This window comes from Manis pentadactyla, chromosome 5 (genome assembly GCF_030020395.1).
Source record: "Manis pentadactyla isolate mManPen7 chromosome 5, mManPen7.hap1, whole genome shotgun sequence".
NCBI lineage: Eukaryota > Metazoa > Chordata > Mammalia > Pholidota > Manidae > Manis > Manis pentadactyla.
In genome coordinates this window covers 4,482,412-4,507,103 of record NC_080023.1, presented here as the reverse complement: position 1 = coordinate 4,507,103, position 24,692 = coordinate 4,482,412, and the positions used below count along the sequence as shown (strand labels likewise).

At 61.6% G+C, this 24,692-nt stretch overlaps 2 protein-coding genes across 17 annotated transcripts in view; one reads left to right on the top strand and one right to left on the bottom strand.

Moving 5' to 3' along the window:
- The window catches only part of TMEM175 (transmembrane protein 175), a 35,950-nt gene extending 26,943 nt beyond the window's left edge, over positions 1-9,007 (top strand). For 2 of the 9 annotated variants that reach the window (XM_036921444.2, XM_036921443.2), the window contains exons 5-11: positions 1,422-1,473; positions 1,792-1,827; positions 2,476-2,559; positions 2,927-3,091; positions 6,078-6,156; positions 6,310-6,445; positions 7,666-9,007. In XM_036921444.2, the coding sequence (XP_036777339.1) occupies positions 1,422-1,473; positions 1,792-1,827; positions 2,476-2,559; positions 2,927-3,091; positions 6,078-6,156; positions 6,310-6,445; positions 7,666-8,323 (1,210 nt within the window). In that variant the 3' untranslated portion in view covers positions 8,324-9,007. Of the gene's footprint in view, positions 1-1,421; positions 1,474-1,791; positions 1,828-2,475; positions 2,560-2,911; positions 3,092-6,077; positions 6,157-6,309; positions 6,446-7,665 lie in introns of all 9 variants that reach the window. The other 7 variants (XM_057502080.1, XM_057502079.1, XM_036921447.2 and 4 more) reach the window with 6 other exon arrangements.
- On the bottom strand, positions 8,895-21,229 carry DGKQ (diacylglycerol kinase theta). Of its 8 annotated transcripts, none has more exons than XM_036921403.2 (23): positions 20,844-21,227; positions 18,290-18,369; positions 17,464-17,563; positions 16,998-17,083; positions 16,786-16,911; positions 16,382-16,535; positions 16,234-16,305; positions 15,941-16,041; positions 15,620-15,858; positions 15,441-15,531; positions 15,283-15,337; positions 15,136-15,197; positions 14,632-14,782; positions 14,126-14,164; positions 13,491-13,600; positions 12,169-12,320; positions 11,825-11,973; positions 11,549-11,724; positions 11,076-11,176; positions 10,750-10,896; positions 10,554-10,665; positions 10,325-10,477; positions 8,895-10,061 (listed from the first exon to the last, which is right to left on the bottom strand). In XM_036921403.2, exons 1-23 carry the CDS (start codon positions 21,106-21,108, stop codon positions 9,960-9,962), a joined length of 2,823 nt encoding a protein of 940 aa, XP_036777298.1. In that variant the 5' UTR covers positions 21,109-21,227; the 3' UTR covers positions 8,895-9,959. The 8 variants fall into 8 exon arrangements, with proteins under 8 accessions (XP_036777298.1, XP_036777299.1, XP_036777297.1 ...); XM_036921404.2 differs by having other exon boundaries at positions 13,491-13,573; XM_036921402.2 differs by having other exon boundaries at positions 13,491-13,606; positions 20,844-21,226.
- Positions 21,230-24,692: the final 3,463 nt, after the last annotated feature.

The following is a 24,692-nucleotide window of genomic DNA, read 5'->3' as shown; positions in this document are numbered from 1 at the left end:
CTGGGGTGAAGACGGGAGTGACGGGCTCCCGTGGGTGTGCACGTTTTCTGGGTCTGGACCAGGCCCACTGTGGCCACCTGCTTGCACCGCTTGAGATGGCAGGGCTGTGACACCTACAGGAGGGCCAGGAGGGCCCAGGGGCAGAGTGGGCTTCAGGGCAGGGTTGGCACTGAGGATCAGCCCTTGGAACGAAAATGCTGTTGGTCGGGGTTTGGCAGGAGCTGGGTGGGCCGTACAGCCCGCTGGCATGGCCGAGCTCCCCACTGGACCTGCTGTGTGGGTACGGCCACATGGCACGTCACTTGTGTACTGGTTCATTAAAGGCCACACCCCAATGCTGAGTTCTGGCTTCTGGGAGTGGCACAGATCTGCCCCAACCCAGGCCCTCACAGCCATGCTTCTTGCCCAAAGCTCGGTGGGTCTCCAGGGCACACAGCCCTCTGACTGTTGGAGAGGCACTCAGCCCCAGAGCCGGTCCTGAGCACTGGCCCACTGAGGCCCCTTGGCCCCTGGCTGGATACAAACCTCTGGAGGGGAACCAAGGCCCGCTGAGCCCAGCCCAGGAGAAGGCCTTGCAGTGGGGGTTCAGAGCCTGGGGAGGACCCCATGAAGGGGCCAAGCGAGAGTGGGCCTTCAGAGAGGATTTTTTTCCAGGTCCAGAGCTGGCCCTTAGTGAGCCCTGCTGGCCTTCCGCGGCCCATGGGTCCAGGCTCCTTCCCACCTTGAAGTGAAACTGTCTTGTCATGTAGGCTGCTTCAGTAGTGTTGGCGGTGATGCCCTGGAAAACTTCCTTTTTAAAAATGGCCTATAGACATGAGGCCTGAAGAGCAAACTCACTGTAGGGCATAGCTTGCCCTTCCCAGGTCCCCGTCTCCTCAGGTAACCAGGGGGACATGCCAGGCATGGGCCCTGCCTGTGCATCTCGGAACAGGCAGCCAGCAGTCTCCTGAGGCTGTGCGTCCTCTGGGACCTCACAGGCTGCCTTCTTTAGTCTCTGGTACCCAGGCAGGTCCCAGGAGAGCTGCCAGTCACCTCACTGCCCTGTGGTCCACACAGCTGCTGTGAAGGGGGAGCAGCCCCGACTGCCACACTGTCAGCTCCACAGCTTTGACAACAGTGTGCCCCAGAGCTGCCAAGTGCGTCTGATTGTTTCTACAGACCGGTTCTGACTTGGCTCAAAGCAGCTTTAAGTGAGAAGAGAGACAGTGGAAAGAGTCCCGGGAATGTTAACGGTGGTTTCCAGGGAACTTATTTTCTTCTTGTTTCAGTATTTTCAAACTTTACATGCTAGGGTGTATTTTAAGTTTGGTTTAAAATGACCTCTTTTAATGATGTTTAAACAGAAAAAACTGGTGTTTGATGCTATTAGAACTACATTTTATTGATGACACATCTTTTCCTGTTTTACTCAAATTGTTTAGGTTGTTCCAGGTTGTTGGGAAAATAGATGATACACTTGCTTTGCTTAACCTGGTGAGTTTTTGCTTCCATTTTTTGGGAAATGATTATATCTGTAGTTCTGCTCTCCCATGAGGAGTGAAAGCAAGCACCCAGCCTCGTGCTTCTCTGGGCCTCTGAGTGTGCAGAGCCTAGAAGGGGTCCACACCTGGGGGCACCACTGAGAAGATGAGCCCCTCCCCTCTGAGCAGAGTGCATGAGGGCATGTGTTTCCTTGGGGTCAGGGTGTTGGACTGTGACATCCTTCTGGGGAAGTCCCCCGGGTGCTGCAAGGCTGGCCTGGAGGGGCCCACCTGCCTCCCCTCTTTCCTCCCTTCCCTCCTTCCCTCCCAGGCCTGCATGATGACCATCACCTTCCTGCCATTCACAGTGAGTACTGCGACTTTCTCCTCCACTCACCCCAGTGCCCTGCCGAGTGCCCCACAGGGCCCAGCCTGTCCTTCACTGTGCTGAAGGACTCAGAACCCTAGGTGCTCCCAACTCAGAAACTCTTAGACCGGCATGGCGGTCCGGTGACCAAACAGTTGCAAAGAGGAGAGAAGGTTCGGGGGAACTGCAGTCCGGTCTGCGTGAGGGGAAGTGCGTACCTGGGGTTTACATTTGGTGGAGAAGGGGACGGTTCCGGAGTCCTGAGCAGGGCCTGCAGTGGCCTGGCCTCCAAGGGCCCGATAAGGGCTTCTCCTCCATGCTGGTGATACTCCCAGCCTCCCACCTGGCCCTTGAACCCACACACCACCAGCGTGTGTCCCCACCCACTTCCTGGTCCGTCAGCAACCACACAGCCCCCTGCCCCCCTCACTCTGCAGTCTGACAGAGCAGTGGTCTGAGCACGCGGGGCTGTGTATCACAGAGTGGGTGTTCCTTAGGGATCGGATGAGCCTTCAGCTGTAAAGGCTCGAAGCATTCAATGGCATTGCTCTTGGGGGACAGGAGACCCCAGCGCTCCAGCCTCCGCCCTGACAGCAGCCCTGGGGCCCTGCAGAACCTGCTTTTGTGGTTTTCTTTTTTTGGCTGCAGTTTTCCTTAATGGTGACCTTCCCTGAGGTGCCTCTGGGCATCTTCTTGTTCTGTATGTGTGTGATCGCCATCGGGGCTGTGCAGGTAGGTCACCTGGGCCTGCCTTCCCCTCTCCTGGACATGAGTGCACACATGCACACATGGGGAGGACATGCCTGTTGCCTGCAGTGAGAGCCATGCAGACAGCACCTGCCATGGAGTCCCCGCCATGGGACACCATGGGACGCAGGCAGAGATGCTGGGGCCGCCTATGCTGACGTGGAGAGAGGGAGCTCAGCATTAGGGCGGCTCCCTGAGACCCCCACCCATGGCCCAGGTGCAAAGCAGGGGCTCCTGTCCCCCCACACCCCAGAACATCCTTCCATGAGCCTCACAGCCAGCCCTGTGCACGACCTCAGCAGGGGCCCACTGGCCAGAGGCCCATTTTTGCTGGCAGCCTGCTCTCTCACAGGCCCTGATCGTGGTGTACGCCTTCCACTCCCCCCACCTCCTGAACCCCCACATAGAGGGCTCCGCCCACAGGGCCCACTACCGGCAGCATGTGCTCTGCGTCGTCCTCCAGGGCCCTGCGCTCTGCTTCGCAGCAGCCGGCTTCTCCCTGTTCTTCTACCCTGCGGTGAGTGGGGAGGCCGAGGGGTGTGACTGTCTCACTAAGCATCCATCCCCAGTTGGGTGGGGTGGGGCGGCCCCAGAGGGAGCCAGGGCATCGGCATGAGGGAGGGACAGAGTGGGGCAAAGGCCTGGGGCAGCCGGGCAGCCAGTGGGGTGCCAAAGAGTGAGGGCCAGTGGTGGGGGGTGGGCCAGGGACCTGCTCCGGGGTGACAAGCCGCTGCCCTTGGAGCCAGGCTGGGGCACAGAGACCACGTGAGTCTGCGAGGGGAGCGATCCAGTTGCCTGGGGTCCGGGCTCATTTTCTTGGTGAGTAAGGGGTCTACACAAAGCTGGCAGGGCAGCCAGCACTAAAGCGGCTTCTGGCACAAGGAGCCCCTGGGAGCTGCCAGGGTGAGCAGGACCCGTGTGGGAACGCAGTGCCACAGTCCCGGAGAAGCCAAGGAGCAGTCCTGGGGCTGGGACATGTGCGCTCACCTGCTGCTCTGCCACACCCACCCTTGCCCTCGAGGGAGGGACATTACTCAGAGCCAGGTGGTCACCGCCAGTTAACAGGCATATCATCTGTGGCACATCTGTCACCCAGAAATGAGATAAATACAAGGGCCGTTTCCACTGACTGTACACATCTTATGTAGGGCTCCTGGCCTGAGCCCTAGGGAGGTAAAATGGATGTTTAAACCCAGAGCATCATGAGAATTGTGAAAAAATGAACAGTTCACATTATTTAAACTGTCCAGTAAACATCTCAAGAATCCCAAATTTAAAACCAAGAGGCTTGCAAGGGGGCTGCCCAGCGTGTTCCTCGGGGATGAGGTCAGCATCCGAGGCATCCGCGGGTGGGGCCGGCAGAGCAGGGCCAGGTGCACGCTGCGCTGGGAAGTGAGCGGCAGGAAGCCTGGGGACAGAGGGCGTGCAGCGTCGGGTTGGTGACTGTGCCCTGTTGAGACAGGCCGTGGGGAGAGGAGGGTCCTCGTGGGCCGGGAGGGCCATGCAGTCAGCAAGTCCAGAGGCGGGGAGGGTCCCTCGGGCCTCGGCACAGTGGACCGCGTTCAGGTCTCCCCTGCTGCTTCCTCTTCCCTCCCTGCAGGGCAGGTCTGACACCTTTGCACCTCACCTTTCCACCCCCTGCCTCCTTGCCTGGGGGCCCACATCCATCACCCCCTGTGAGATAGCTAGTGACAGAGCTTCCTAACGCCCAGGCACACCCACCACGGCCTCCTAGCAGCCCGTGGCCCCGTCCTCCCAGGTGTCCTTCCAGCCCCTTCCCTTAGTTGAACGCTATGCTGGGTCCACTGTCCAGGTACATCCCCTGCTACCACCCTGGTCCAGGCCTTCCTGGCCTCCCCTGGTGACACTCACAGCACCAGGTGGCCTGCTCTTCCCATAGGTTCTCACTGCTCCAGGCCCGGGCACGTCCCACCTGCTTGCTCCTTCCAGTGGCTGTTTAGATGCCACTTGCCCTCCACAGGACTCGGTTTTTCTCTTTTCCCTCTTGCACTAGTTCATTTTCTCCTCCGCCCCCTGTTCTGAAGCATCCCCTCCAGCCGGTTGTGCTATGGCCCAGCTGCCGCCTCCTGGAACATTCTGCGCTCACCTGCCTTGCACCTGTAGACACCCCCTGGCGCATGTTTCTTGAATGATGTGTGTGAGGTGGGCTCTTGAAGCATGGAGACGGGTCAGAAACAGGCTGGGTACTGACTTGCCCCGCCTGCCTGTGAAAGCCACTGTCTCCGAGTGTACCTGGGCAGCATTGGGTGCCCCAAAGCCCTCGGTGTGGCACGTGAGACAGGGGTGGGGCAGGTGGCACGGCTCAGGCTGTACCATGGAGGCGACAGCTGCAGGTGAGCAAAGCCTCACAGAGCCCAGCGCCAGGGGACCGGCTGCCACCACCACAGGACCCGGGAAGCAGCCACCTGGTCTCCATCCTCCCCTGGAACAATGTGTTGCATACATGAACAGGTTTACTGTCACAGCCATTTTGAAGCATACCACTCAGCAGTGTTGATTTCATGCATGTCGCCAGGCAGCTGCCACTTCTGTCTAGTTCCAGAGCTTTCTTGTCATTCCAGACACAACCCTGTACCCACCCGCACTCACTCTCCGTCCTCCTCCCTGCAGGCGTGGCCACCACTGAGCTACTTGCCCTGTCTATAGATTTGCCTGTTCTGGCTATTTCTTACAAATAGAATCAAAATTAGGAGGCTTTTATGTTGGCATCTTTCATTTAACTTGTCCTCCAATTCACCGTGTGAGACACAGGCCACAACTGCCTCCTCGTCGGGGCCGAGGAACACCCCCTGCCTAGGCGACAGCCTTGTGCTTGGCCACCCGTCCCTCCGTGGACACCAGCTGCCCCCACGTCTCCGCTGTCGGGAACACTGCCGCTGTGGGCGCGGGTGCAGATGACTCTCCCAGGCTGGAGTTTGTTCCCGGACGTGGGGTCGCTGGGTTGTGTGGCAGTTCTGTGCAGTTTTCTGAGGATCCTCTGTGCTGTCCCCACAGCGGCTGCACCGTTTTACATTCCCACCAGCTGTGCATGCTCCCAGCTTCCCCACACCCTCGCCCACAGTGCTGTGCTCTTGCGGAGCCATCCTCCTGGGGGTGAGGTGGGATCCAGGTGCGGTTTTGACTGGCCTTTCCCATGGCTTGTTGGTCATTTATGAATCTTGGAGGAATGTCTGTCCCATCCTTTTCCCACTGAGGGGCTTGTGTTTTGTTACAGAGTGGTAGGAGCCCTCTGGGCTCTAGGTTTGAGATCCCTATCAGAGATGCAGCTTGGAAATATTCTCCCCTTTTCTTGTCACTCTCCTGGGACTATCCCTCGACACACAGAAATCCTCTTCATCTTGAAGTTTAACCCACCTGTTTTCCTGTTTCTCGTGTTGTCCCCCCTTTGGAGGGGATTGGCTTCAGGTGGGATTCCAGCTCTGCCCACCCCCACACACCTCCGTGGAGGCACCAGGCCACCCCGATGTGTCTTTGTCTTGCAGTCATACCTGCTCATGGCGACAGTTATCTTCCTGCCCTACCTCAGCAAGGCTGCCGGCTGGTGCAGAGGCAAGCTTGTGGGTAGGTGCCTGGGCAGGCTGGTCTGGGCCTCAGCATGTGGGGAGGGTCCCTGGCCTGCATGCTCCCGTCCCCTTGAGGAAGAAGGCAGCGATGTCCACACTGGCACCAGGACCCCAGGGCTTGGCCAGCTCCCCACTCCTGCCTCATCCATAGGCCCCCGGGAGCCCCCAGCTCACAGTGTGGAGTATTTCACTTTTGACCTGCACGAGCCTTTCAGCAAAGAGCGGGTGGAGGCCTTCAGTGACGGGGTCTATGCCATTGTGGCTACACTCCTCATTCTGGACATCTGGTAAGGGCCAAGCTCAGGCCACCCCAGGCTTGATGGAGGGGCCCACAGTGCCTCCCATCTGCCAACCCCACAAATGTGCTCATGCCTCCTGGCACCACCTTCCCCTGAAGGAAGAACCGTGCCCTTGGCAGTTCCCCAGAGCACAGGGTCTCCCAGGCCAGCTGTCCTTGGCAGTGGGTAGGGGTGCCAGGGGCCCCTAGGGTGCACAGTGGACCTCTCCCCACCCCTCGGCATCCCCACTCTGGGGCCTTGCCTGTGCCTTCGCTTGCCCCCCTGCTCCGCCTCTCCATGCCTCCAGGCTGATACCGCTCTTTCTCAGTGTTCCATCTGCTTTCCCTTAGAATCGTGCGTCCTTTGGTCTCTTGGTCCATGTTTTTCATGTATTTCAGCGTGTTCTTACCCCGTTCGACATGCTCGAACACTGATTTGTGTCCTGTATCTAACAGTTTGAAGTCCCGACTCTCCTCTCTTGGTAGTTTTCTCCTTCTGTATTTGTGAGCTTTTAAAAGTCAGAAGTGAATGTTCATTGGTGCCACTCTCTGAGGCTTAGACCTAAGGTTCTGGAAGGATCTGGCTTTTTTTATACTATGTAGCCGGGGCCACACTAGCTCCCACCCCTCACCAAGTGGCTCCAAGGAGCAGGTGCAGCTGGGAAGTCGAGTCAGCTTTCTTTCCCCCACCCAGAGCCATAGCCCTGAGGACGCAGGTGGGGGTCCCCAGGCCACGTCTCCTGCCCCTGTATGTGGTGTCTCAGGCACGCAGTTGGACAGCAGCAACCCCACAGCCCCCATCATGGGGAGAAGCGGGGGTCTGGCATGCCCTGGAATTGCTCCTTGAATCTAGCCCAGGAATCAGAGCCATGGAGGCAAACCCCCTTCAGCTCTATGGGGCTTCTCCCCAAGTAGATGGGCAGTTACAGACCCCACGAGGGCCCCGTGGGGAGGCCAGAGGGGCTGTGGGTTCAGGAACAGTCTGCCCACCAGCACTGCTAACCTGCCAGTTAGCAAAGAAAATACAGGATGCAGTTGAATCTGAACTTCAGATGAGTGACACATAATTGTTTAGTGCTCTGAGTATACAGATACAGTCTAATGAAAACAGTGTGCAGAATCCACATCAAACATCTGAAGTTCAGGTGTGCCAGGCAGCCATCATCAGGGCTCAGGCTGGTAAATGTCCCAGGCGAGGCGGCTTAAAATGCCACTGTTTATGATCCTCAGCGAGGACAATGTCCCAGACTCCAAGGACGTGAGGGAGAAGTTCCACGGCAGCCTAGTGGCAGCGCTGAGTATGTATGGGCCACACTTCCTGGCCTACTTCGGCTCCTTCGCCACAGTGGGCCTGCTCTGGTTTGCCCACCACTCACTCTTCCTACACATCCGCAAGGCCACACAGTCCATGGGGCTGCTGAACACGCTCTCGCTGGCCTTCGTGGGTGGCCTCCCGCTGGCGTACCAGCAGACCTCAGCCTTCGCCCAGCAGCCCCGAGACGAGCTCGAGAGCGTGCGCATCAGCTGCGCCATCATCTTCTTCGCCAGCATCTTCCAGTTTGCCATCTGGACCACAGCCCTGTTGCACGAGAGGGAGACACTGCAGCCCTCGGTACGATTCGGAGGCCAGGAGCACGCGTTCATGTTTGCCAAGCTTGCGCTGTACCCATGCGCCAGCCTGCTGGCCTTCGTCTCCACCTGCTTCCTAAGCAGATTCAGCACAGCCATCTTCCACCTCATGCAGATCGCCGTGCCGTTTGGCTTCCTGCTGCTGCGCCTGCTCGTGCGCCTGGCCCTGGCGCTCCTGCAGGCTCTGTGGGCCCTTGCCCTGCCCACGGACCACAGCAGCCATGGCGCACAGTCTCCACTCCTCCCTGCTTCCTGCTAGCATGAGGCCTACCTGCCTGGCCTGAGGTTCAGCTGCCAGCCACGTTCCCCGGGTTCAGGCTGTATTTCCATCAGGTGACTTCACATTCAGCTTCAGAGGTTTCTCACTCTTGTCAAAAGGAGTTTGACAGGAGCTTCACTTGGCATTTTTTTACATGCCCACTCGTTGCTGGCGCATGCTGTCTCCATCCAGCTAAGGCGAGCCCCTTGGGGACTCCAGTCAGTGGTTCCAGGGACAGCTGGCCCCCTGAAAACCCACAGCCTAGGCCCATGGGGGGCAGGGACACGTATGTTGCTCTAAGACCCCCACAGGGAACCCAGCCACTCCCCCTGATGGGCTGGACTGCCTGAGCCCAGTCCCCTCCACACGCAAAGCCCTCTGACTGAACTGCCAGGCCTCAACTCCTGCCACAGTCAGTAGGCGCAGAGGCAGCAGAACCCATGTGCCTCGGTATCTGTCCCAGACACACGTCACAGCCAGGTGGCGGTGGGCTCCACACAAGGGCATTGTCACAGACTCAGAGCAGGGTCACACTGTAACCACATTTACAGACAACTCCCACAGACCAAAACCAACGAAATAAAATCTAATTACACCACCAGGCACAAGAACAGGAGGGATGGACATCTGTGTGCTGGAGGCATGACAAGGACGTTTTGCCATAAACAGTCGTCTCGGTACAAATGTGTGTTTGGTTTTGGCAGAAGCTTGGGGGGCACAGGTCTTGGCAGGGCCATGTCTGAGGTGGAGGTCGCATCTCAGGGCAGAGCTAGGGCCAGCGGTGCCAGGCAGCGTGCTGGGACAGCTGGGCAAGTGTGAGCCAGGGGCCCCTTGGAGCTCAGGAGACTGCCTGGGCAGATTAATTTTTGGTCAGGCTCAGTGGACAGTGCGGCCATCAGTGCCCCCACGGAGAAGCAGAGACCACAGAAGACCTCTCCGCTGAACAGACCCGGGGACAGGCACGCTGTTGACAGGACATGATTAAAGGAGCCAACTTCTCACTTCACCTCCCTAAACTTCCCCAGACTTCCTGGGCCTAGGCGTGCGCGGATGTCCCGGTCCTTCCCAGTTGAGCCGTCCTCTCGCTTCCGCCCCAGCAGCATTCTCCATTTTCAGGATGTTGGCCACGCCCACCTGGCCTCCGTGGGGCCCTCCTCCCCGAGGTGCACTGTCTGTCCGCAGGGACCAGGCCAGGGGGGAAGGCACCTACTCCCATGTCAGCGGGTGCCCCACCCAGCCCTCAGTGGTGAAGTGGGGCCGGAGGACCTGGCAGCAGGTGCCCTGTCTGTGCTGGGCACACCCAGGGCCCTGAAGGAGTGTTCAAGGGGCCTGCCCAAGGCTCAGTGCCACCCCGCTTGGGGCTCAGAGGTGGCAGGGGGGATACATAGGGAGAATGCCTGCCCCCAAGGACAGTGGCCTGGGCTCCAGAAGGCAAGAGCGTTGGCCACCCAGAGCCCTGTGCTCAGCCTGTCAGTAGTGTGGAGGCAAGAGGGAAACACCTGCCCCCCACCCAAAGCAGTTTTGGTGTGGCCCAGGGATGTGGGGGGAGAAACAGCCTGAGGTCAGGGCTGCAGGAGAGTCCATCCAGCGGCGGCCACTGCTGTAGGGCGGGGGCAGACTGCCCCAGAGCCTCTCTCTAGTTCGGGTCCCCCTCGGGGGCAGGCCCTCCATCTGCTCGGGCATCCTTTGGGGTCCCAGCCTTCCTGGGCTTTGGCTTGGCCTTCCTGAGCATGTGGACCTGTACCAGGGCAGGCGAGGTCAGAAGGCCAGGTGACACCCCAGCATGCCAGTCCCTCTCTCGATCAAGTTTACAGAGGAAGTGGACTGCTGTCACCCCAGCTTGTGGGGCAGGGGCTCCAGCAGCCATACCCTCCCCTCTGAGGCCCCATGGGGGCTCATCTCCACCAAGAGGCAGGAGCTCGAGAAAGGCTACCTGGTGAGCCCCCATGGCTGCCCAGTTAGGGAAGAACCTGCGCCCAGCCCACCCCACCCTGGTGTTACCTTTGGGCCTGCCGCCGAGATGATCATGTGCCCAGGAGCCTGGACCCAGGGCTCGCCATCCACCTGCACAGGTGTGGCCTTGTGAAGGGTGACACGGAAGTAGGACCCCTGGGCGATGCGGATGCCAGAGCGCAGCCCACCCTGGACCTGACCCTGGCGGGGGAGATGCCGGCGGGGCTCAGTGTGCTGCAGCCCCACCCTGGGGCCACCCCAGGTTGCCCGCACTCACCATGTGCATGACGCCCGTCACCCCCACCACCTCCAGCAGCCCATCATCCATGCGTGGCTTCTCGAACCTCGAGTCACTGTCGGAGCCCCACAGGTCGGCCCCCGAGCCCCAGCTGCCCCGGGGGAGGGGTGTACAGGTTAAGAGGCTGGATTAGGGCCCAGAGCCCACAGCCCCTGGGAGCTCTGCCCACCAGCACCTGGGGATGTTGATGAAGATGAGGCCCTCGATGCTGGGCAGCTCCACCTCCTGCTGCTCCACCTGCAACCGAATCTCCCTGTGCAGGCCACGTGAGTGGCTGATTTTCTGCAGCCCCACCCGCACGTACACACCCTTGTTGTGGAACCTATAGAAAGGGATACACCTGCTGTCAGATGGGGCCCTGGCCCCCTAAAGCAGCCCTTGGGTTCTAGCCACTAGCCACCAGCTCCTGCTGATGAATCCCCAGGAAGTAGGTCGTCACCAAGCAGTAGCTCCTGCTCTGCCCAGCGCAGTCCTAAGCTCCCATCCGTGCTCCTCTGGCACCTGCTCGTGAACTTGCGAGGTTCTTCCTCCCGTGCCTGGTGGAAGTCCAGGCTTAACTCTGCATCGATGCCGATCCCACAGTAGTTACTCATCTGCACAACCTGGGAATAAGACATCCTCCCGTGGCCCCCTGCTGCCAGCTGCTCCCTACCCCCCTCAAGCTAGCCCAGCCTCCTCAGCCTGAGCCCAAGTCCACCACTTTGTCAGAGCCACTGCGATCCCGTGGCTGCCCTGCTCAGTAACCTCCCACATCCGGGGCGTGCAGTGCGGCACGTGGCGCAGGCAAGGCTCTGAGCCAGCCAGCCCTGGGCGTGTCGCCCAACAAGTCACTGCTCCGGGCCTCAACTTCCTTGTCTGTAAAGGGCATGGGACTGGCTCCTGAGCCAGGGTCTGGCTGGGCAAGAACAAGTCCCTGGACAGATGTGATAAAAGAATCTCACATCCAGTGCCACACCCTCACTGGCACGCTGTACCTTGGGGGGCTCCACATTGGCTACACCATCTGCACCGCTGGCCTGGTGGGCATCCAGCAGGATGGTCCAGCGGTCCACGAGCACAGCGTCAGCCTCGTCCACCGACAGCAGCACAGAGAAGGGGTCCTCACCACTGTAGCCCGCCCCCCAGCGGAGGACCCGGCCAAGGTCATTGCCTGGGATACAGGCCAGACTGACTGACTCTCCACACCCACCCACCACCCTTCAGCCCTTGACCGAAACTCAGCCCTGGCCTGACTCGCCAGCTGACCCCACCTGTGCCCAGGGGCAGGATGGCCACAGAAGGCTCCGGGCAGGCCAGACGGTGCCGCATCTCCTCCAGGGCAGTGAGCACCCAGCCCACAGTGCCATCCCCACCGCACACCAGCACCCGGAAGCAGGGCACCTGGGAGAACACGTGGAACCTGGCGAAAGGGGGATGAAAGTGCCCCACCAGCACAGGCACAGCGAGCGGGGCAGGGAGGGACACCGGGGGCAGCATGGCCTTCAGCTCATTCTCTGTCCAGCACAGCCCTTCAGGGCTGACCCCACCCCCTCCCTGCCCTGCCAGCCTGTCAAAGGATGTGAGCAGCACCCCTCCTGGGGCCCGCCAGACTCACCCAGGGAGAGGGCCCCCGTTGGTCAGCTCAAAGACCTGGTGAGGGTTCAGCAGCTTCCGAAAACTGCAGAGCAGATCACGGCCCTTGAGGCCTCCGCTCTTGGGGTTCACAAACACGAGGAGGGGGCAGCAGTCTGGGGGCAGCTTCTTGGGCTGGCAGATAGGAGCTGGCTTAGGGTGGGCTCCCAAGACCACCCCTCGGGCAGGGCCGGGTGTCTCCCCCACCTCGCTGGCAATGACTTCCCCCAATCTGAGCCGGGCTGGCCCCCTGCCAAGGAAAGCACACACAGGGCCGGGGGGCCACACCTGCTCACCTCACCATCGACCGTTCAGGACAGCCCCCATGGCAGAGGGGGCACCCACAGGCTGCCGGCCAGCCTGGAGCTCTGAGCACACCGGCCACACCAGCCCTGCTAGGATGTGTGTCCCCAGTCCGTGCCCGCTGCCTGATCCCATGGCCCAAAAGCCCAGGAGGGAAGTCCACGGGGAGCCCCACCACCCCCTCAGAGCTACCTGTCACACACCCTCTGAGGACCACTGCCCCCACAGCCGTCAGGAGAAGCCTGCTTCACTGCGCAGCCCCCCGACTCCCCTCACATATGATCCTCAAAACACTGCCCAGGAGACACTGGACAGGGGCTGGGGCCCCTGCAGTGGCCTGGGGTCCCCACGATGGGACTGCTGGGTGAGAAGAAACAGGCCGGGTCCAGACACGGAGGGTGGGGTGGCACACAGGCTGGCCACGGCTTGAGGCTGAGGACACAGCTGGGGTCAAGGCAGAGCTGCCTGCATCACACTTACCTGCTCACCAAGGGCAGGTGGCTGCCAGGAGAGCACGTTCACACCTGCTCGGCTGTGCCGGCAGCCAGCTGACGAGGACCCTAGCCTGTAGGGGCTGCGTCCCCATCAGGACAGGACAGGCCTGCTCTCTCCTCCCAGGCTCAGGGTGGCAAGGGGGTGGGCAGCTGGGGCCCAGGGTATTGCACACCCATCACAGACCCTGAACTCATTTTGCTCTAATTCTGCTTCACCTGGACAGAGGTTAGGGGTCGGCCCAGTGACCCCAGAGAAGGCAGGGCCTGGCGGGGCACCCACACACACACAGCCCTTAGGAGGTGGCCCCTGCAGGACGGGGGCTGTATCCCAAGGCCCTCTGCTCGTCAGCCTACATGTAGGCCTCTCAACCTCCAGCCTCAGGCCCCTCCCTCGGTGCAAATCAGGTCACATGTGGCAGCCGCAGACTTCGCTCCAGCCACCCCAATTATTAGACAAACCAGCTGTAAAAGCTGCATGTCCCCAGGAGCCACCACAGCACCCACTCACCAGCACATCAGGGAGCACCAGGGCAGTCAGCGGCCGACCGTGCACAGCCGTGTCCCTGACCAGCATGTAGAGCCGCTCGGCCTCTGCAAAGCAGGCCACGTCCAGCACCACTGCACCTGGGGCAGGCAGGCCGTCACTGGCCACTCTAGCCACTGCCAGCTTTAGTTCGCCCCACCCAAGGGTGTCCACTCGGTGCCGGGCCCCTACCCCCGGGGAGGCTTCGAGAACAGCTGGGCTCAGAGACAGGATATGGTGGGTGACTGTGAGGACCCTCATCTCTGCCTGCTGAGCCCCGAGCCCATGGGGGCGTGCCCACAGGAACAGAGAACGTTGACGGCGGCTGAGGACCCCAATGGGGGCGTGGGGCTCATGGTACTACTGTCCCACACGGGGCAGACTTGAAGTTTTCCACAGCAAAAGATGTGAACCCACATGCAGATGGGTTTTGGAGAAAATGTTCTCCATGCCTGTTGTGTTCTAGCAAAAACATCACAGTGCAGAGCAGAAAAGCCAAACACGTTTCTCACACACAGAGGGTAACATTTAACATGGAAGCCAGAAGAGCAGGGCTCTTCCATCGAACTCCAGGAAATGACCTTCGACCAAACCTGACTACATCCCATGGGGTGACTCACCTTGCAAGGAGTAGACGTGGCTCATGGACACCAGGCCAGCTGCAAAGACAGGCTGCAGTTGGAGCAGGCACAGATGCAGCACAGAGGCCCAGGTCCTGACCTCCCCAAGCAGGGGACAACCTCCAGGCCCCTGCCCCCATGGCTGTCCACACTCACTCAGCACGGCCTAACCCCTGGCAGCCCCCTGACACTTTGCTCAGGGGAGGTTCACACCACCTGGCAGGGGTAGCTCCCCCAGAAAGTACCCACTCCCCAACTCCAGACACAGCAACCACCAGGGTTCGGGGTACAGAAGGCAGAGCCTGGATCTCTGGAGGCTCAAAGGCCCCTCAAAGGAGCTGTTGCAGTCTTTGGAGGTAAGGACAGACCCACTGCGGGGGAAACTGGCCTGATAAAGGTTCAGATGGGAAGGGGTGGCCAGCCTCAGCACAGGAGCCTCCACGGCCTCAGAACCCCTGCCCTGTCCCCAGTGGCCAGGAACCCCACACCGGCCCAGCTGGCCACACCTTTGGTGGCCACAGCCTCGTCCAGTAGGCTGCTGTACTCCTGGGAGGACAGGCCGGGAGGCAGGCCAGCAACAAACAGGGAGACGCGTGGGGCCACGACCCTGCTCTCAGCCACGTAGAACCGCGTCTGGCTCATCTGCCACAGGGATGTCTGTGGGGGGTGGGGGGGACTGAGCGGAGCACTGGGGATAGCACCCCTGTGTCCGGTCCCTCCCCCTCATCCAGAGAGGGGCCCTCAGGGGGTTCCAACTGAACTGCAGGGCAGAGGAGGAGAGTCAGTGGCTTCCTGCCATGGGAAAGCCCTCCACTCTCCTGGGGAAACTCAGGACCCCATTTTCCAAGCACAGGGAACTTGTCGGGAAGCAGGGACCCACCGGACCCAAGAAGGGAGACCCTGCCCACCAGGGTGGATGTGGCATCTCAGGGGCAGACTCCCTCTCTGTGAGGCAGAGGCTACGGCCAGAGGCCAACAGCTGCTCAGGGGCACAGTCCACACCCACCAACCTGTCGGATGTCACGAAGCCGGTCGAGCAAGGGCTCCTTGTCCTCCAGCACCATCCGCTGGACTGCAGGGGTAAGAGGTGCGGCACTGAGACCCCAGGGCGCCCAGGGGCACACCAGTCGGGCATCGGCTGCAGGCCGCCCACCTACCTTGCCTACTGCCCATGAGTACCTCCACCAGCTGGAAGCTCTCGGGGCCCTCAGCCTGTGGGGGAGGAGTTCGGAGCATCAGGCCTGGACCAACGTGCCCCGACCTCCCCAGGACACCCACGCGGGGCCGCCACACCAGGACCGGGCCCAGCACACACCTGGCGTCCGAGCATCGGGAGGACTTCCAGCACCACGGTCCGGGCAGTGCTCTGCGGGGTCACACGGACGGACACATGGGCCGCACCCACCCTGCAGGGGACAAGCTCAGGACTCAGGCCACACGGTCCCCCCACCCCGACTCCCGTGGCAGAGCCGGTGCCTCGGGCCTGGGTCTCACTTGAGCCAGGCAGGATATATCTTCAGGACCTCTTGGGTGTGGGGCACAGCGCGGATAATCCAGGCCTCGGGCACGGCCTCACGGGACCCGGCACCTCGGCCGCCCTCCTCCTCCGCGGTCCCGCCACTCCAGGCCTTTCTCTGGGCTCCAGTACCACCAGCCTGTCCTGAGGCGGGGGGCACCTGCAGCTCGAAGTCGCAGGGATCCTCCATGATATAGTAGGCCCGCAGCGCTGCCTCCTGCCAGGACGGGGGACAGGTGTGGCTGAGAAAGGCCATGCCCGGTGCCCGCGGCAGGACGGCCCGCGGGGCTGCCTCTTACCAGCACCTCCTCACTCCTGGCCGGGCGGGGAACGGTGACAACACGGAAGTGGTTTCGCTGCAAGGAGTCATTGCCGTCAAAGATCTTCAGGGTCTGCTTACCTGGGCCACAGGGGAATGGGCGTGAAAGGGGGTGCAGGGGGTATGGGGGTCAAGGGCCAGGTTGGGACATGGGGCCAGGGCAGGCTGGGGGAAGGAATGGGGGCCAGGGCGCGGGACGGGGTGTGGATGAGATGGGGCAGGACGGAGGCGGGGCGGGGGCCCGGCGGAGGCAGCCAGCTAAGGGGCACTCACCGGATTCTGGCCCCAGCGCCTCTCTGCCCGGGCCCGCGGGAGCGCTCGCGTCGGGGCCATCGTCGCCCTCGCCTGCGGGGTGTGCACAAGGACCTTGCACTCGGCGCCCGGCCCCCACCCAGAGTCCCCCAGCCGCCGCCCCGCTCACCTGGCTCCGGGGCCGCGCTCTCGGGGATGCGGAAACAGTGCATCTTGCTGAAGTTGCGGGACAGCAGGCACACGCATGCGGGGGGCAGGACCATTGTGCGCAGGCGCCCAAAAGTGCACTCGGGGGCAAGTGCCGCGGAGCAGACCGAGTGAGCCTGGGGGTGCACGTACTTGAGCCTGGAGGCTTCGGGCAGGAGGGCCTAACCCTCTAACCCGCAGGCCACCTCACCTGCCTCGACGGGGCACACGGGCGGCCAGCACCCCCCCCCCCCACCCCGACCACAGGGATCGCCAACTCTCTTCCGGACCACGGGCACCCCCGCCCAGAAAGGGCGTGAAGCAGACGGGCTCAGATGGAATGGCGTCCCCGCCCGCACCAAGACCGCCGGCGCTGCTCCCGCCCACCTGGACACCGCACCACTCGCAGCGCACGCCGGCCAGCACGTCGGAGGAGCCGCACGCCTTCCGGCAGACCTCGCAGCGCGCGCCCGAGGGCAAGTTGCCCTCCCGCCAATGGTGGTGGTGCGCATCCTGCGGAGGGGGTCGTCAGCTACCCGGCGGGACCTCAGACCCGGCCCCCCACCACCCGTTCCGGTGTCTGGGCCCTGCGCGCTCACGTGGTCCCGGTGCCCGTCCCGGTGGCACTGGCGGCAGTCGCTGCAGGCGAAGGGCACACAGTCGGGGTGAACGTGCAGCTCACACACTGTGGGACAGATAGAGTTGGGCGCTCTCGCCGCTCTCCAGGCCCCCGCCCCCTTCTTGCCGGCCACGCTTTCCTTCACCTTCTTGTGCCTAAGGTGCAGGGCAGGGAAAGGAAACCTCTCCGCAGGGCGGAAACCAGCTTCTCATCTCTCCCTAATAGGCCCACCTCAACACGCAGCTCACCCTGCAACCCCTGCACCTGCCTCCCTGCGCGGGCAGCTCTAGAATCGACAAGTACCGGTCAGGGCCCCTGGGCACCACCTTGCCCCCTGGCCAGCCTCCTGGCCTCAGGGAGGTCTGGGTCACCCTGGGAGGCAGAGTCCACGGCCCTGTGATGGTGGCTCAAGGCAGAGGGGAGCCAGGCTGACTTGAGGGGAGTACCTTCACAGCGGAGTGCAGGTGCCTCCAGGCTCTTGCGGCACACAGCACAGAACTTGCGCCTGTACAGCCCCCGGGAGCCAAAGCAGTGGGCCACAGGGACCTGGAGGGAGCAGAGTGCCCCCTCAGCCTGAGCTCACCTGCCCCACACCCTCACCCCAACCAGACATCCATCCAGGTTCAGCAGCCCTTCCTCCACATCACCACCCACACCACATGCCTGAGCCCTGCAGTCCCCCCAAATGCTCCTGAGCACAATTTACACACTGCTCTGGAAGCCTTTTGGACCCCTCTGTGCCCTGAGAGGTCCTGCTGGGGACTGCCAGCATGCCCCCGTCCCCATTCCCATACATGACTGACACTGGGCTGGCCCCAGCCATGATCGGGCAGCCCCCTTCTGTGGGGACACCCCTGCTCCCTCTGCAGCTCAGGACCCTGCTGCTTCTGCTTGGGCCTGACCCAGCTTCACTGTCCACTCCGACAGGCCTGCTCCCCTGTGATGCATTTGGAGCCACCTGGATGAAACAGTTGAGGGGAGGCCCACTGACAGGCAGGAGAGGCAATGCTTGGTGCCAGGGACCCGGGAGATGGGGTCAGAACCAGCAGGAAGTGAGGCCCAGCTGCTGCCCTGGAGGGGCTCATAGGCAATACAGCTCAGGGACCCAGACCAGCACAAAGGAACACTCCCACCCAGCCCCCAAGTGCTGGTTCCACTGCCCGCCCCATCCAACCTGCCGTACTGCCTCCTAGCCCAGGACCTGCCACAGGAGCCAGAGTGCCCACCCACTACCGCTCCCAGTGGCTGCAGGAGCCCACACTCCATACGCACGTGGACCAGGCTGGGTGCCAAGCTCGCACAGGGGGCCTTCACATGCTTCAGGCATTTCTCGTGGGACATGAAGTTGCAGACTGTGGAATGAGAGCCACACAAGTTTGCCCCTGTCCTGCTCAAGAATCAAGAGACCCTGGGCCTTAGTATGCAGAAGGGAGGCCTTGGCCAGCAGGACCACCAAGGGTCCAGGGGGAAACCAGCGTTCTGTGGCAGGCAGAGCACCTAATACAGTGGGCCAGCTGCCAGAGCTGACAGGGGGCAGTTCCTGTATGGCCTGAGTCATTGCCACCCCCAACCCCACCCCACTGGGGAGGTGAGTCCCATCGTCCCCATTCTTGTGGGGCAGAGGAAGGGCACTGGGGCAGCCTCCCCCAGAAGCACCGTGCATACCCCATTCTCTGCTGCCACCCCCCCCTACCCCCACTTCCCCAGGGAGCCCAGAGCCAGGAGCAAGGGCCTGGGTGTCTCTGCATGATGGTGTGTCCTGGAGTCCCTTGCACAGAGGCTGAGCTCTCCTGCCAGTCTCTGCAATTGGCTCTCTGTGAGGGGCGGCCAGGCACCTGGCACACCCCGAGAAGGGCTTTGCCAAGGACATCCTTCCCTCAGCCCCACAACTGCATACGTCCCTGATCACCCCTCCCCCACATCGTGAGCCAGCCTGTGATGGGCCAGGACCCCCGAGGCAGGCTGCCCCCACCCCTGCCCAAAGAGCCCCTGGAGGAGGAGCAGACAGACGCTGGGGCCACAAGGGGCACCCCACTATCCTGGGGAGGCAGAGCAAGGCACCCAGGAGGAAGGCCAGGAGAGACTAAGGCTCAGCTGGGAGACAGACCCAAGGATGCACAGGAGTCAGGGGAGGTCTCGGGGGCACATGCTGCAGGCAGTAGGCCCAGTGAGGAGGAGAGGGCCTGCGTTGGGCCCCACTTGGGTGGGACAGGATGGACAGGCTGCTGGGGGCTGGGAAGCAAGCTGGCAGGAAGACACACTCTCCTACACAGCCTTGGGCAAAAACTGCTTACAGGGGCCTTGAGGCAGCCCACCCCACCCATTGCAGCCCCACACCTGCTCCTAAAAGGTGGCTGGCAAGAGCAGCCTTTAGGTTTTGCTTCCGAGAAAACCAGAAATCAGCTGGGTCAATGGCAGCCACGGGGACACGCTGAGGGGGTGAGCACTCCCCACCAGCGCCCCTCCAGGGCACCCAGACCAGCTCTGCTGTGGAGGGTGCAGTGGTGGGCAGGGCTCGTGGAGAGCGCCTAACCACCCCACACCCCACATCCTGGCACTCCCTGGCAGGGGAGGGGGCTCTCCCTCCCATACCCTTGTCAGGTCCCTCCACTTGCCCAGACCACCAGCATGTTCTCCATAGAGGCGAGAGGAACGTCCACACAGCTGCCCGCCCGGTGAAGGCTCCCATCATACCCCAAGCCCCCTTATCTCCATAAACAGCTTCCCCATGGGTTGAGGCAGCAGGTTTTTGAGTCCCTCAGACCTGGGGCCCTGCCTTCACCATCCCCCACCTGCGCAGGGTCCTGGGGTCTAACCTCGGACCTGGAACTGACAGCCTGCACAAGTACATCTCCCACATCAGGTGAGCCTCCGGGCATTCCTGGGCGGGCAGCACAGTAGCGCAGTGCTTCTGATCCGACAGTGAAATCAGGGGTAACCACCCCCATGCCAGCTGGCCAGGCCACCTTGTGCGGCCCTGGGGAGTCAGACAACCCTGCCATTTCCCCTGTCAGAAGGCATCCTGTGTGAGGGGCCTAGCCTCCTCCGCAGACCCCAGCCTGAGTGGTCCCTCAGTCCCCAGAGTCAAAGGCCTATCTCCCTGAACAGGGCAAAGGCTCGTCACCAGCCGCCCTCCATGTCCCCGGGCAGCTGTGGCTCCAGGACCCCCCAAAAGCCTGAGGAATGGAACAGGACTGGAAGAGATCAGACCCTGGAAGCTTGTGCCTGCCTGCCGCCCAGGAGCCACGGGAGGAGGGCCTCCTTGCCCAGCCAGGCCGGCTTGGCAGCTGGGAGGCAGCCCTGTCCAGGCATGCAACACTGGGATGGCAGGCCCTGACCGGCTTCCCGGGGACCTAAGTCTGGGCAGTGGCTTGCGCTCAGGGCGAGAATGGGCCAGCGCCAGAGCACAAGAACCAGAGGCCTAGGCCAGCCCTGCCTAGCTGCACGCTAACCCAGCTGCCAGGAGCCAGGAGACCAGGGAAGGGGCCCTGACTGCCCAGGGTAGGTTGGCTTCACGCACAAATCTGCACTTGCCCCCACGCTCTTTCCACACTGGGTCCCAACCCAGATGAGGAGTCCCAGGGAACAGTTATTTGCCGAGACCCACGGTCCTAGGGGACGCGCTGGGGCCACCTGTCACCCCCAGGCCCCTGGAAGAGCCAGTCCTTATCACCTCTGCGGGGAGGGTCTGGGCCCGGCACACACCAGTCTCTTGGAGCAAGCAGCTCTGTCCTGGGGAGGCCACTGCTGGGGGTGCCCACATCAGGGTGAGGGGGCCCATTTCAAGCCAGGGGCCGGGGTCTGCGATGGGGTCGCGGGCGCTCACCGTCGCACAGGAAGCCAGCCAGCCCCCAGATGAAGTCGGAACAGAGGTGGCAGAAGGTGGGCTTGGTGAGCGTCACCTTCCGGAAGCTGTGGCCCGAAGTGGCGGGACCCGGGGGCCTGGCGCCCGCCCGCTCCAACCCCGACCCCGGCCCCAGCCGCGCGCGGCCTCCGCCGCCCAGCTTGGGGCTGGAGGCCGGGCTGCCCGGGCGCGGCGAGGCGTTGCCGAGCCCGGCGCGGGCGCCGGGCTCGGCCGCCGCCGCCGCCATCCCGGCCCGGGCGGCCGGAGCCCTGGCGGCGGGCGAGAGCCGGGTGAGCGCAGCGAGTGAGAGCGGCCGCCACCTCCGCCCGGCGGTCGGCGCCGGGCTTCCTACTGCGCCCGCCGCCACTGCGCAGGCGCGCTAGGGCGGGAGCGGGGTCTCATTTGGGGGGCGGGGCTGGTGGGTGGAGCCTTGTGCGGGGCGGGGCCGAGGCTGGAGACCTGGCCGTCCTGCTAAGCGCGCGGCCGCTGGGCGGCCTGGCTGGCAAAGGCACGGATACCCCGGCCTCGGGCGGACCACCTGCTCCCGGAGCCGAGACGTCCCCCCACCGACTAGGGACATTTGCACCTGCGGCGCCAGGACTGCGCGTGCGCAGACGGACACCTCCCACGCGCCGCCCTGTCCGGCCGGTGGTTCTTGGTGGCCCCGGAAGACCCAGCGAGCACGCCGCACTGCCCAGAGCTCCCGGGGTAGGATAGACAGCCCCAGTCTCGAGTCAGAGGAGCCGGAAAGGGGCTGGGGGTCGGCACGAGGCTCTGGCGAGGGGCCAGGTCCTGCCCGTGGAGCCTCAGTCTAGGCGTCTCAGGAGGAGGGCGACGGCGGTGGCTCTAGGGCCAGGAGCGCCGTGCGTGGTCTCCGGACGCGTAGACCCCGCTCTGCCCCGAGCACCCCCGAGCCCCAGCACTTGTCCTCGCCACAGATGGGCACTGAAGCGCCCGATGGCCAGGGCCTGCAGCCGGCCGGGACATTGCTGCCCCACCTGTTCGCGGATGCCTCCTCAGGAGCGCCCTCCCATCAGCTCGCCCTTAGGAGGCCCTCTGGGTCCTGGTTCTGGCCTCGCGTTCCCATCTGCTGAACCACCCGGCCTCCTCGAACCACCCTCCGTGCTGTGAAAGATGCGCCCCCGCCGCACTCCCAGGGAGGACAGTGAATCCCCTGAACTCAAGCCCTGCTAGGTGGGCCGCGGTGGAGGGGGCGTAATGACCACAAACGGCAATATGCCAGCAATGCCTAGATGGGAGATAGACCTCCTGGCGTGGCCACAGAGGGGGAAGCAGGAAGGAAGCGCTGCCTTTTGCACAGAGGGGCTTCCAGGAGTGGACAGCTGGGGAAAGAGAGGGGTCTGAAGATGGAGACGAGCAGGCCCTGAGAAGGTGGGGAAGACTCTGACCCCAGTCCCAGGAGGGCCCTTCATTTATCCAGAGACTGTTCACTGTGCACCCTTGCACACCTAGGGTGCTCAGCTGGCATCTCTGCCCTCCTGGAGTGAGTTCTGGGGCAGAAAGCTGACGAACTGGAAGGCAGACATCAACAAACAAGCCAGGAATGCCACTTAGGTTGGTGACTGGCTGTAGACGGAGGGAGCCAGAACTGAGCAACCAGGAGGAGCTGGCCTTGCAGCAGCTAGAGACACATCTGAACAGGGGAAACAGAAAGTGCAAGGACTCGGGGGCAGGGCAGTCAAGGAAAGCAAAAGGCACCCTTTCCGATGGGATTCCTCAGAGGGCACCCCGAGCTGTCAGCATGCTGCTGCTGAGGCCCTTTGTCCTGGAACATTTAGCTCACTGCTGGCCTCTTCCCCTTCCCCAAATGGCGGCAAGCTAGATGGCTGCGAGGGCCCTGGGTCTATCCTCCCTCATCTCAGTATTCTGGCTTCAGGCCACCCCCACACGGAACCTGCCCTTAGCAGGTTGCAGGTCACAGGTCAGGGACAGGCCTCAGGACCAGCCTGCATCTTGGCCAGGGGAGAGCTGTGACCCAGCTATATAGTGCCTGCAAGAAGGCACAGGTTTCTATGGAAGCCCGCTCCCCATAATCCAACTGCTGCTGACTTCTAAAGAAACAGAATTTAAGGATGCACCTTTCTCCATTCAAGAGAAGGTAGAGGGCAGTGAAAATGTCCTAAAAAGGAAAATCTGTATCTGACCATTCCTGCAAAACTGTAACTGTGCTCTCTGATCCAGCATATTAACTAAAATGCAAATAATACTTCCACCAAATCCTTCCATGAACTTCTTACAATAACTTCCAAAATTAGCAGGCCTCTAGTTGAAGCTTAAAACTAATTCTCTGCCTGGAACACAGCGCCTGGAGCCATCCTCGGTGCCCAGATGGCAGTTCTGTCTGCTCCTGTGTCTGTCTGTTGCTCCCATGGGCAACTTCTTCCAGGCAGGCCCCTCCATGGCCTTGATCACTTGGTTTTATGGGGCTGCCTGGGTCAGCTGTGGCCGCTGTAAGCGAAGACCACAGACTGGGCAGCTTGAACTGACCACCCTTGTTTCTCACAGTCCTGCAAGCCCGAGGTCAGGGTCCAGAGAGCACTCTTCCTGGTTTGGGAACAGGCCGCCTTCTTGCTACGTCCTCATGTGGCAGGAGAGAGAACAAACGCTGGTATCTTTGTGAGGGCACTAATCCTACCCAAAGCCCCACCTCCAAATACCATCACATGTGGGTTAGAGTTTCAACATATGAATTAGTGAGAGAACAAATCTCTGTTGTTTAAGCCACCTGATTTGTGGTGGCACTTTGTTAGGGAGCCCTGACAGAGCTGGTGCTAGCTGGTGCTGAAGGCAGAGACAGGCCAGTGGCACCCTCCTCCAGACTGGCTGCACTCACCCGCTGTTTGGTCCTGAGTCCCACTGACGGGCCTTCTGCTGCACAGGCACGCCCACAGGAATGGCTGCTCTGCCCTGGGTGCTGCTGTTTCATTCCTCCTGCTCCCCAGGGCTGGGGCACTGTGGCCAGACTGGCTGCCATGAAAAATGCCTCCACAGATCTTCTTGTTTGTGTGTTTCAGTGCCATGTGTACACATGGCCACTGACATGTGTGACACCACTGGGCCATGGCACATGCGATGTTCAACTCTAGAAGATAATCCCAAACATTTCCCAAACACCCACAGAAAAATAAAAATGCATACTTCTATCTGCAATGCAGGAGACTTCCCTCTCCTGCACATTTCTGCCAACCCTGGACACTTAACAGGTCCACAATTCCAGCCTTTGTGGTAGTGGCACAGAAGTAAATGTGGTTTTGACTTCCGTCCTCCAGTGGGGAGGGGGGTCTGCACCTTGTCACAGACTCCTCTACCACCTGCCGCTCTTCTTGTGGGGCCCTGCTGAAGGTCTAGACCAGTTTCTATTGAGCATTTTTTTCTTATTGATTTGTAGGAGTTCTTTATATATTCTGGAGGTGACTCTTTTGTCAATTCCCGTCTAATCGGGGTCCGCAGTTGTTACCCGCCATGAAGTCACTGTCAGTGCAGAAGCACGGAATCAGCAGCGTGGCACCAGGGCACCTGGGAGATGGGCAGGTTGCCGCGAGCCTCTCGGCCTGTTTGCATTGAGGTGTCGACACAGAACATTATTCCATGTTGGTTCTGCTTAAAGATAGTGTATTTAGTCCGTTGTTGGTTCATTAAACGTGGAATTCATACAGCAGCTGGGCCTCAGCCCGAATGAAGCTCGCGAACACAACATCACCGCCTGTTGCGCCAGTAACACTAGACAGAACCTCATCACCAGGTTCGGGCCATTTTGAGCAGCAACATTGCCAAGGAAAAGCAAAAATGCAGAAAACATGGCTCTGAGCG

Bases quoted from the DNA above. Each gene is read 5' to 3' on its own strand.
- DGKQ (XM_036921402.2), bottom strand. From the start codon at position 21,108: ATGGCGGCGGCGGCGGCCGAGCCCGGCGCCCGCGCCGGGCTCGGCAAC. The intron at 15,532-15,619 runs GTGAGACCCAGG...TGTCCCCTGCAG, and splicing joins ATATATCCTGCCTGGCTCAA to GGTGGGTGCGGCCCATGTGT. The intron at 14,783-15,135 runs GTTGGTGGGTGT...CACCCCCCACAG, and splicing joins GGCTTCGTGACATCCGACAG to ACATCCCTGTGGCAGATGAG.